This window comes from Coloeus monedula (assembly GCF_965178545.1).
Source record: "Coloeus monedula genome assembly, chromosome: 10".
NCBI lineage: Eukaryota > Metazoa > Chordata > Aves > Passeriformes > Corvidae > Coloeus > Coloeus monedula.
The window spans coordinates 6,816,412-6,828,636 of record NC_138790.1 but is presented as its reverse complement, the minus strand read 5'-3'; the positions used below and the strand labels follow the sequence as shown (position 1 = coordinate 6,828,636).

Sequence of the window (12,225 nt, the reverse complement as noted above, 5' to 3'; positions counted from 1 at the left end):
AGAGTTGGAAAAAGCAACAATAAGTGGCAGTCACAGCGTGAAGAAATTATTGTGAGAGTAACCCAAGTCTTTAATTTAATTTTGAATAGGATGAATATCATTATTTTGCTTTCTCCCAGAATAACATCCCATATTGGACTTCCTCAAAAGATCAGCACCTTCCTTCAGGAATGTGATGGCACTTTTTCATTTCCTCTGGAAGTGACTCAGAGGAAAAGTCTTATGTAACCTGAGTCTGCAAAAGCCTCTGAATTTAAATGTTTTCCATATTTGTTTAGATATATAATCCCACCTGAACTGGCAGGTTGCACTTAGATTAGCTAAACCCAACCAACATAGCTCCTCCTTTGACACAAACCTGACACAAGTCCTGCTACAGCACCATGTTACACTGCAAACTTAGGAAAGTAAACACTGTCAGGGTAGAAGACTAATCCCAGGGGGAAAGTCTGGATAAAACTAGGACTGTTTAGTCCTGCAGCCTCTGTTTGGATTTTACAATTCAACGGGCTTTTGCTTGTCATTTGTGGCATAAAGCTACTCCAGACATTGCAAGACAGCCCTAGCTGGGTTATCCCTACAATACAACACTAGAGTGCGAATATCACCATATCAAGCTTGTGGTTCAGATTTCATCAATTATAAAGCAGCTATGTAAACCTGGATCTTGGTTTCTGAGACCCTCAAACTATCACAAGATCAAAATGGAGCAAACTTCAGTAACAGTTTGAGCCTTTAAAAGTAAATCCCAATGCACTAAACAAATTTTCCTTTTAACAGCAGGATAATGTAAAGACTTTCCTTGATCTCTAAACTTAAGGGTTTCTGTACTGTCTTTGTGATCCATGTTTTATACTTTAATTAATTTCTAATGCTAGACAACACTAACAAGGATTTAATCTGATTTTTTCCCTTGAAAGAGATCGTGCAGAGAAGGTATGATCTGATTCATGTCTCCTACATGTGTGTGGCCGTAAACTTTGATTCCATCTCATGGTTAAAAACAACAGCAATGTAATTAAAGATAATTGTAACACAATGAAATGCAAAACTTCTCTCCTGTTGCACTGAAGATGTGCATCTTGGCAGCTAAATGCAAGATAAAATTTATGTGGTGCTGTTAGTGAGCCTCTGCAGCATCCCTACGTAATTGCTGGAATGGAAGGTTCCCAGAGCAGTGTAATTGGTATCTCTTCTGTTTCCTCTGCAGCATCCTCATATCTGTGCTGTTTATGTAGGCTGGAGACTTGGCCAAAGGTTACTCTGGTGTCTTTTTTATGTGAAATAAGATGAGTGACTTGTTAAGGAAATGAGAATCAGGTCTGACTCAGTTAAAGGGTTTCCACAGCGAAGAGAAAACTCAAATTAATGTCCAAAGCTCTGCTACGATACCATGGTTTGCTAAGAGACTGGAGTGTGCATCTCAAAGCATAAACAAACATTCATATACTCCTTTTCCTTCTGCAGCATGTTGGTAGTTTTAAAAAGACAAACAAAAAGGAGACAAAAATTTGTGCTCAGTACAGGACAGTGGAAGGGCTGCTGCTACAGGAGCTGGTGAACCCTAATGGAATAACTGTTGTGCCTGACCTACTGACCCACTTCCATCAAGTGAAAAAGTTCCCAGCTCTAATGGTGCCTAATTATGTGAAATAAACATATAAGAATCTTAAAACCATGAAACAACAGCACAGTTAAGCTACTGTTTGTTGTCAGATTGCATTTCAATAATGTATTTCCCACAGTGTCAGAGCCCCAAGGGTACCAATAAGCCCTAATGAACCTCCAGAAGCTTCACCTGGGGCCTCCATCTGCCCCCACGGGCCTGGAGCTCTGTTTAAGCTCAGCCCCATCAGGCTGGGCTGCAGGTGCTGGTCTGGCTCAGCCACAGGTTTCCTTGATCCAGGAGCCAGCCCAGCAACTTGCTGCTCTGGCCTGACAGAGCCTCATCACTGTGGACCTGCCCAGTGACCTGACCCCAACCCTCATCCATGGATCCACTTCCTGGGACCTCCTCACCATGAGGGGTTATCTGGCATCTTGGCTGAGCCTGGCCCCCTTCTCTGGGTCTGCCCTGCTCCCCTCAGCAGGGTGAGGGGTTGGCCCTGGGTGATGAAGGCTCTGCCGGCGCTGTTACTACAACTGGCTCTTTGCTTGCTTTCCTTCAGGAAATAACCTTGTTGCCAGGTTTGGGTTGGTCACAGACTTCTAATGTCTCTACTGGAGAGTCTGCAAAGTGCTTCTCAGATTCTAAAAGACAGACTCTGAAACACTGCATGGAGTAGTTATCCAAATCAATGAACTGACTGTGTCATAACTCGTGTGGAAAGTCTTCAATTTCTCAGCCCAAGGTCTAAGAATATGTGGAACTTTTTACGTGCAAAGAAAAAAAAAATCATAAAGAAAAGCTTCAAACCTAACTGGATATCCTGTAGTGCTTTAAATTTTGGGCAGAGGAAATGTTAATGGAAAGATGCTGTCAGCTGCATCTCAGAGATAAGAAACTTCTCAATGAAATTATAATTTCCCCAGTAAAGCTCAAGAGGATCTTGCAGTGAAAATTCAAAAAAGAAAAGATTATTTTTGTAGTTGAAAATGCAGAAATATGAACAAAGGAGTTATCTTCCACAGAGGTCTATGGAAATAAGAATCTAGTTACATAAATCGAAAATGAATGGGGGTTTTCTATCACTTAAGAATGGAAAAGACTGACTTCAGTATTTCAGTCCTCACAGATAAGCAGAACAGCCTGCAGAGAGGGCAATAATGGGTTACTCCGAAAATGTGAAGTTCGTGGTACACAGGGAACTAACTGGTAATGATCCCTGTGAGTCTGCCTTGGGAGTGTTATTTGATATTTCCATTTGCAGTCTTGGCACAAGACCAGGACCACGTTAGTTACTGCTGCCAGTGAAGGGAAAAGAAAGCAGTGCCACACTAGAAGTCAATCTAGAAAGAGGATATCCTAAGCATAGAATAAGATGACCTTGAGAACTGGTGTTACAGAAATAGTGTTTAGCAGTAATGATAGAAATTCAGGAACTTCAGCAAACTGCTGAGAAATCAGTGAAAAACAACAAATGGAAAAAAGAGCTGATTTCCATTAAGACAAGAACAGCATTTCCACGAGCCACCAGTCTGATACAGCCAGGCAAAAGAAAGGCAGTCTTGGAATGTATAAAGCACTGTGTTTTCAGTAAGAGGCCATGGTAAAAAGACACATGAAAGGACCTGGAGTGCGCAGGGCAGAAGTATATAGCTATAATGCAGACACAGAACTTACTGAGGGCATATCTTAAAAATTAGATTGGAACACGCATGACTGCTTTCTCTGAATATGTCTGGTAGTCAAAGAAAAGTAAAAAAAATGTTGATACAAGTACAAAAACAAATATGGACTTATGTAAATTTTAAGCTCAAAACTCGGTAGTGTTCAGGAGTTCAGTTAATTTTCAAATGTCTGGAGTGGTTATTTAAACTGGGTTTTCTACTAAAACTGTGCCATTCAAGTTAACAGCTGAATGTAAGTATTTCATTCTGATTACCCTGGTTGAAGGATGTATGGCTAATGCATGCACAGCAGTGCCAAGTCTAGACTGGCATAAAGACTCCCTGCTTCACAATAAATTTCATGTATAAAAATATGGGTGAATATCTTACAGCTAAGACAACACAAGGATGGTGTTTTGAGCTGGTAGGTATGTGCACAAGTGAAATACAAGTTGATTTATGTTTAGTGCAGAAAAGATTTGGCCTTCTAAAATTGCTTCGGAAGACTAGGAATATTATTCTCATCAGCAAGGTTTCTGCACTTGACCACCCTCTTCCAAATAATCAATTGCCTTAGTACTCATATTCCTCCTTGTTAAAAGCACTGGCAGAATGAAAGCCAGTATGGTTTTGGTTTTCCTCAGTAATTGGATCTTAGTAGAAAGCCCCCATGAAAACCATTCTGAAGTCACTCAGCAGCTACTGCAAACAGCATCTCTGAGGAATGTTGACTCAGAAGCGATGTAAGATCACTCTGCTGCTGAAATAGCAGGTCCTGCCCTTCTCTGCACAAAAGAAGGATTTTATTTCAGCAGGAAGAGCAGAGTGATGTGACTGCACACAGCCTCTGAATGACTATTCAACCTTAAAAAGGTGGTAGGCATGTGCCTTTTGGTGGTAGCAAGGGCCCAGGTCACCTTAGTGAGCCCTACATGCCTTAGAAAAGAAATTATATGCAATATCTTTGATACATTAACTACCTTTATTAAATATTTTTATACTCTATTAGGCGAATAAACAAAGAGAAGCTTGTATTTCAGAACTATTTTTAAGCCAAAACTATATGAAAGCAATTGAATTTTTCAGGACTATCTCTTTTAAGATGAATTTTTAAAGAACTTCAACCTCATTCTCTTTCTTGGGTAGTTGGGTGTGGATGCATATGGGTTCACAGACCGTGGAAGATAAATGTAAGAAATCTTTTCAGATTGGTAAAACACTTGAGGCTAGATGCTGTGAAATCCTGTTTTCTATTCAGAGTCCTAATCGTCTGTTAAACTGCAGGTTAGTCACCATTGCTTATGCAAGGCCATATAAAACTTGGCATAGAAAAAAAGTCTTCTTTCATGAGGGGAGACAAAGCAACTTTTGAGTTTTGGACTGTTGTCTTTGCTCCACGCTCATCTCCCCAGAAGCACAGCCAGCCTCCCCTGTTGGTTTAAGGAGAGCAGAGTTCTCTGAAATTTTCCTGGGGTATTCAGCCAGTTGCTTTAGAGAAGCTTTTTTCTTTTAATAATGATTTTCTGTCTGAAATCAACTACATTTTAGGGAGCAACCTCACTTGTGGTTTAATTGCCAAAAATTGAGCAGACCTCTAACAGTCTCAAAACATATTTTTTAAGTTTGTGGGTTCATGATTCTGCCCTTTCTTTTTTGAGGCTAAACTCTTTTTCTCCCCACACAGTACATCACTCACGAGAGAGCCTGGTACAGGAATAATTGTTTTCAATTTTCTGCTATCTTGCATCTTTCAGCACATTATTTTATATTTCATTTCCATTTGTTATCCCACTATGGGGGAACAGTAAGAGTTTTGTGAAAACTGTTCCTGGAAGTAGCAGAAATGTGACAAAAGGAGATTACAAGATCATAAATGAACTAAAGGAAACCTGGTCTAGATTGCAGGACATTTCACCTCACGCTGTTTAATGAAAATATTTTATGGATATTTAGTACTATGTTGCCACAAGTCTGCCCACCCTGCTTTGAATAAGGAAGATGCAACTTTACAGAAATCAGTATTTGTGACATTAAAACAACTGCAGTGAAACGAACCACACTGCAAATGAATCCCCAGGAAAAAGTGTAGTGTGCGCTTTGTGTCCGCAGAACTGAAATCAGGCAGAGCCCTGGAGGGAGGGACAGAACCTGGGGAAGGTGTTGAAGATAACAGGTTTTTGCTTAGGATGGAAACCCCTTAATTGTGTTTAAAATGTTTTAAACCAAAAATCAAAATATCTTCAACTGCAGATCGAGCCATAATGATGTCAGGAGTACCATCATCATCCAGCTTTTCTTGGTAATGTAGTCCTTTACCTACCTAGGAGGACATGGTCACACCATTGCTTGGAAATCAGGGACATGAAAACACAGCTGGCATGAAGAGATTTTGTAGCACAGCTATAGAAGTCATTTGACAAAACTCACTAATGAGAATTTCCAATTAAAATAACTGATTAGGAATTAATTCAGCTCATTGATTTACATTTTTAGCTTGCTCAGGACACAAGTAACACTCCAGAGTGATCTGCTCAGAATAGTTTGATGTCAGCTCGGGTCAAGTTTGTTTCTAAAGTAGCCTCTTAATAGAGAGGAGGCTTGTTTGCTGACAATGTCTGTGTGGGGATCTGGCTGCTTGTGTATTAATGTCCATCATCAGAGAGCAGGGAAGCAGCTCCTAGATTTAATGAAGTCTTCAATTCTATCAGCCCAAGGGAATATTGATTAAAGGAAAGCACCTTGGCTTGTGCAGCCTTATTTGCTCTGTCACATGTCAGTCCCGTGCCGCTGGCCTCAAGAAACAGGAATAATCTTGAATTGTTTTACATAAGCCTATTCTTCTTCCCAGTCCCAGCCCTGCAGAGTGGAGGTTGTTTGAAGGGCATCTACACTGAATTTTGCTGCACTAAAAGTTTTAATACTGAATTTGTGTTAGACTACTACTATCTCTATTCATGATAGTTACATAAACAAGTGCACAATATTTCAAATTACAAAAGCCATTAACTTTTAGGAACTAAGTGCCAATACCATAAATTGAAATTCCAAGTATTTGTTTGTTCAAGATAACACTGAAGAACAAGAAAAAAAAATCATGTATTTTAGCAACATCTCTATTATAACCAAAGACTCAGAATATTCCTCTTTTCTGTCAAAAACCTCCCATTATTTTACTTCCTGTAGTCATCCAATCTTTACAAATATAGCATTATTTCAAAGAAGATGGAGCAAACCTGCTGGCTGCCCCTTTGTGGGGAGGTCACAGAGCAACAGACACAGGGAAGAAAGAACACTCTAAATATCTTCTATTCTTAGTCTCCAGATTTCCTCTTTAACTACTAGAAATACTCTTGGAAAGTTTTGCTTATTTGATCTTATTTTTATCCCTAGAAACAGGTTATTTTTACAGATACTGGCTCAAACTGGAAAACAGCAGCACCTACATGAATTTCTCCACCTTTAAAAATAAATAGGCATAAAAAAGTCTCATTAGGAGAAATGTATAAATTTCTGGAAGTATTGTGTTGCAGCACATTTTCAAATTACAATTAATGACTTAGCAATTAAGAACTGAAGCCCTGTCTACCCAGCTATTTGCCTAAAGACCTTCTACCCTGAATAGGAGACATCCCCTTGCACTTTGTGCTCCTTGGCCTGGGCATGTGCCAGTGAGGTGAAGCAGCCACGTGTTTGACAGATAGAACATACAAATAACATGAACAAAGCATAAAAAAACCCCCTCAAACCCCAACCAAACCTGATGTGAGGTTTTTTCAATTACTTTTATTGGTCACCAAGTGTCTAAACCCACCTGATAGGACCAGTAATAACCATCTCTCCTATAATGGTTTGAACTACAAAGTAACTATGACAATAGTGGGAAATACAAACGCACCATTACCACCTTTGCAAAACTTATTCAATCAATAAAATACCTAAATCAAAAAATTATAGCAATGAAAAAATATAATCAACAATTGCACCCATCTTAATACCAATCCCAAGCTAATTTGGGGGTACTTAATTTATCTGAGATAACTCCATAAAATGGAAACAGAACATTTTTCCAGTGTAAAGAGACCATAATTAGTTTTATAGAATAAATCACTTGAACAGTAAGATCAGTTAGAAAATGTGGAAATAGTTCACAGGTATTGTGTACTTTTTTTAACAAAAATGGTATTCAAAGTACTTGGGTACTAGTACATCCCAAAAAACTGAAGTGTGGCTCTGCTCCAAGTGAGGCCTGTGGAAATGGAATCCTGCTATTGCAGACATTTCATTACAAACTCCTCTAGACCAGGGCTTCTCATTTTACAAAGAAAACCTTTTTTTCTTCTAAATGCCAACCTGCAAATTTACCTTTAAGTACAACAGCCAAACTGATTTTTTCTTTCTCAATCATTATGTTTAAAAATTACAGTTATGAAGGTCAAGTTAGTCCTGAATGACACCTGCATAATGTGGCCACATCCAGTTGGTTTGTATATAATCCAGCCCTCATTTTCATCTTAATTCCTAATAATTAGTGGCATATCTATCTTCCCAGTACATTGTCAGCTGGGGTTTTCTCCATTCCAGACAGAGTGTAGATCCTTACAGCCTTTTTAGAAAATCAATTCCTACTGAAATGTCTCAATGTAAAGACAGGAATCAGCTCTAAAAATGCTTATCACTCCCAGTGAGGGCGCCTTTGCTCCTGCATGCCATGAAAGCCAATCCTGAACCTGGAACAAGATAACCTGAACAACTCCAGCTCACATGGCAAAAGTACCTTGCTATGGTGGCTTCAAAAGTGTTCTTTAAGGGAATAGTAGGAGAGTGGCAAATCAGCAGCATTTTTTTTTATCCTTCCAGTATGTTCACTCTGACTCATAAAATAACTTACTAGAATTGAAATTCGTCTTATTTCTTTTTGTCTGGTCTGCTCTTTGTTCTGCCTAGAAAAGAAACATGGCAAATGGAAACAAATGTGGGATTATCATCCACTTTGTTAGCAGGCTTGGAATGAGGCATAAGAAATAGCAGCAGTTTTCCACACCCATGCAATAAGCACCCTACTTTCCTTACTGCGAGGTAGAGGGAAAACACCAAAGAAAAGAGATTTAAATAAAAAATTAAAATAGATAAGCTATTAAACCTTACCTTGCCAGCCTGGTTTGCACACTGGTTTGACATTAACTCGTACCAAGACATCTTCTGTTGCATGTTTCTGCCCACAGTCAAAAGCTGTCACCATTATCTCATACTGGTGCTGTTTATCATAGCTCAGTTTCTCAGTGTTCCTGATGTTACCTAGAGATTCAACACAAGAAAACATTCAGAGATTCATTCTTGGCTAAGCATACACAGACTACAACATTTGGGTCCTGGTTCATTGAGTGCTTTGTGACTTTGGGCTCTTTAAAGCACATCGGACATCCACAGGCAGGACAGTTCTGAGGAATAGGAAGGATTTTCTTTCAATCCAGCAGAGAAATACGAAGACTGTAGGCAAATATAAGATGGGAAGGATATAATGTGGGCATGGCTATATGAGAAAACATCTGCTCAACAACACTTTCTAAAGTAAGATGGTAAAAGTAATTAGCAGTTACATCTTGACATGTGAGGTATGAGTACCCTCATTTTCATATTTTCCACGATACACTGCTTTAAAAGCCACATGCCTGAGATCCACTACTGAATCTAAGTATCTTCCTGTTTTCCCAAAAGCTATTACCCTTTAGATGAGAGACATTTTATAAATAGGAAAAGCCCCAGAATCACCTCCTGCATTACAGTGCTTAGCAGTATTTGATACGGCAGCAGAGTTATCACATGGAAAATAAAACCCAGCAACAACAGGGTTTATCTGCTGAACCTGACACACATATAAAGGTGACAAATTACCTGCTTCAACAACAAAGCCATCAGAACTTTCAGAAGGAAAGGGAAAGATCTTTCTCAGAGCAGTTCCTGCAGGACTAGGAGAGCACTGCGCAAAATGTATGGGTTTGCTATTAACAATTTCAGCATTTTAATTCTGTCCATTTCCACTGAAATTTACTTCTTGCACAAGTTGAAACTTCATTCTGTTTAATCCATTTCATGCTTTTGCTCAGGGCTGTTTGTTTTATCATCTCTTTGAATGAGGATTTTTGTTCTAGAATTCAAGAAACAGACGTACTCTGCAGAAATGCTCCACATAACTACTTTCTAACAAAGATCAGCAAAATCCAGTTGATTGTGCTAAATTTGAAATGGGCAGCCCCCAAATCCTAGAATTTAGTCAAATGCAGTCAACTGATCCCCACAGATACTGGCCAAAATCTGTTTTGTTAGGCACAAAACGCTAGGCTTTGTTTGGGCATTTGGGTTTCATTTTCTTTTTTCTTTTTGCTTAAATGAGTGAGAGACAGGAGAAAGCAGACAAATGCAACTCTTTAAAAGAAGTCTTTCACTCAAGCTCCATTAATTTGACAAGTGAAGACTTTTAGCAGGTGTCTCTCTGCTGCACACTCCTTATCTTGTCAGAGCCCACCACTTCTCTTTCTACTACTACTACATTAAAGCCAACTTTAGGAGTTTGAGTGAAACAGATGCAAAACTTTCCAGGTCAGGCCTGAAGAAAGGCTGCTTTTTGCATTTATCACCATCTTCAGGCTCAAAATTTGTAGCTTAAATAGACTCTTACATCTGCAGTTATAAGTCAGACCCAATACCCCATTTACTGTTGACTCTGAGTCTCTCTCCCTCCCTTTCTGAGCCAGGCACAGAGGAGCACAAGCCCTTCTGACATTTTTATGTCTCAGAAGAAGCGAAATGAGCTGCTGAAGGCTAATATGGAAACATGACAGTGTCGTGCAGCCTCTGGGGTTCTCTCTCCAGGGTACCTCATCTTGCCAGGCATTTTCAGGCCTGCCATGGACACAGCTCTTTCCTCCCCACAAGCAACTGCAACAACCACACCAACTACTTCATTGGTTTTTGAGTTAGTGATTGACAAAACAATCTAATCACCCATTTTACTATCTTGAGTTGCCTGATTAGTGGCTGCCTAAGAGATTTCATGAAAAACTGCCACTGTATATACTTCATTACTGATTTTATGTCTGCTCAGTTCTTCTGTCCTTTCTGCATTATATTATTTCTTAAATTAATCTTTATATTTCCCTATTTGGTTCTCCTTGGTATTATTTTAGTCTGTGATTGGCAAAAAAAATTCTCAAGAAACCAAAAATTGTCCAAATCTTTGTTAGCAGATTGCTAGAATTTGTGTGGCAAATTAACTGTCCTACAAGATTTATAAATCATTACAACACATTTATATTTCATTAAATCTATCCTCCAAGATCTGCATTTCATTATGGCCATTTCAGATTTGGACTACAAAGATTCTAACTCTTAGGTGTTATTCTGGAAGGTCATTTGGATGACTTGCAGATGTTACTCAATAGCTTATTGATTTCCTAGTAATTTTTTTCTCTTATCTCTGATGCTTTATGATTCTTTGGGTTTTATAATTTAATCAATACGATTAAAAAGTAGACACAGAAGGAAAGCACTATAAACACAGACTAATTAAATTTTTAGAGATGATAGTCTGAAAGTTTCTGTTTACATCTCACCCATAGACAAAAAAGTAACTAACAACATTAAAAAGAGAAAATTTTAATGGGAGAAGTAAGCACATTTCTACGCAGTTCAAAATTAGGCCGTAATTTTTTTTTTCAGTCTTCCAAATATCTGCCTTTTCCTGGAAATCCCCAGAGCTATAACAAATTTTCAAACAAAAAGCAGATAAGTGACTACAGGAATATAAAAAGTCCTTCCTGAGGACACAGACATTTACATCTCTGTTTCTTCAAGGTCAGTTTTAGGGATAGATGAATATAGACATTCCTCTTTTATGGCTCTTTCACCTTACTTTGGAGCAGTCACGAGAATGGGGAAAGACTTGACTGATTTTATATGGTAATTCCCTCCTAAATTCCACAGTTACTAAGTCATTGAAGGGTTAGAATTTCTTCTTGTAAAAAAGATTCATTTTTAAATGATAATGGAAAGTATCTGTCACTTAATAAATATATAAATATCAAATGCAGATGCTCAGCTATAAAGTTTGGCTTTACTTTTCTGGCAACATGAAGTTTGCACAGCTCCTACCGCAGCTCTCAGTGCTGTAAAGGGGGACCTTGTGAGGTCCTGTCCTATCCAGGATGAAACCTACCAGCCCCTATCTCATCTTCACATTGACCAGTCTGAACACGTATTTGTGAAGTGCTCCCCAGAGGTGGGTGGCAAATAAGAGTCATCCCCATTTTAGGTGAGAGTAGGTCAGAGCCGTGACAGAATTTGTATCTATACCTGAGCTCTCTGATCATCTGACCATAATCCCTGACAAATACAGCACAAGATATGTCAATAGAAATGGGTTTTGCTGGCATTACAACAGATCTGTGCATTGTGGTTTAATTTTTCTGTCACCTGAAAAAAGCCAACACAATATTGATACAATAACTGACTTGATTTGGATTCTCTGCTAAGGAGAAAACAAGACTGATCTGAATGCAGTAGTACTTTTAAAACATATTTTGCCTTATACATTTAATCACAGTTCTTTGCACAGCAAAGCATAAATTTGTCTTTTGCCTTTACTTGACTGTATTTTATGACTAAGAGTTCATTACCCTCCAAGTTGAGCTCATCATATACAAGAGTAAATTTTATTAGTGCTATAGTTTCAGAACACAAAGTAATTTTATTCACAAAGAAATTACATACCAAGGGCCAGAGCTCCCAAATGTAACTGTGAAGTTTTCTATTACCTGCCCAAAGTGCCTACATTACAAGGACCTGTAGGAAATACCCCTAAGCTGATGCTGCTTCCTGTGCCCACCCACTCCTGCCCGCCATGGAGTGGGGATGAGGCAGTCTGTGCACCAACACAGCCTGCAGGGCTCTCTCTGCCTT

At 38.9% G+C, this 12,225-nt stretch overlaps 1 protein-coding gene across 1 annotated transcript in view; it reads right to left on the bottom strand.

Annotated features, from left to right (window-relative positions):
* CLSTN2 (calsyntenin 2) overlaps positions 1 to 12,225 on the bottom strand; it is a gene marked incomplete at its 5' end in the record, with an annotated part of 313,171 nt that overhangs the window by 56,095 nt on the left and 244,851 nt on the right. The window contains one exon of the mRNA XM_082288258.1: positions 8,416 to 8,565. Within this exon, the coding sequence (XP_082144384.1) occupies positions 8,416 to 8,565 (150 nt within the window). The remainder of the gene's footprint in view (positions 1 to 8,415; positions 8,566 to 12,225) is intronic.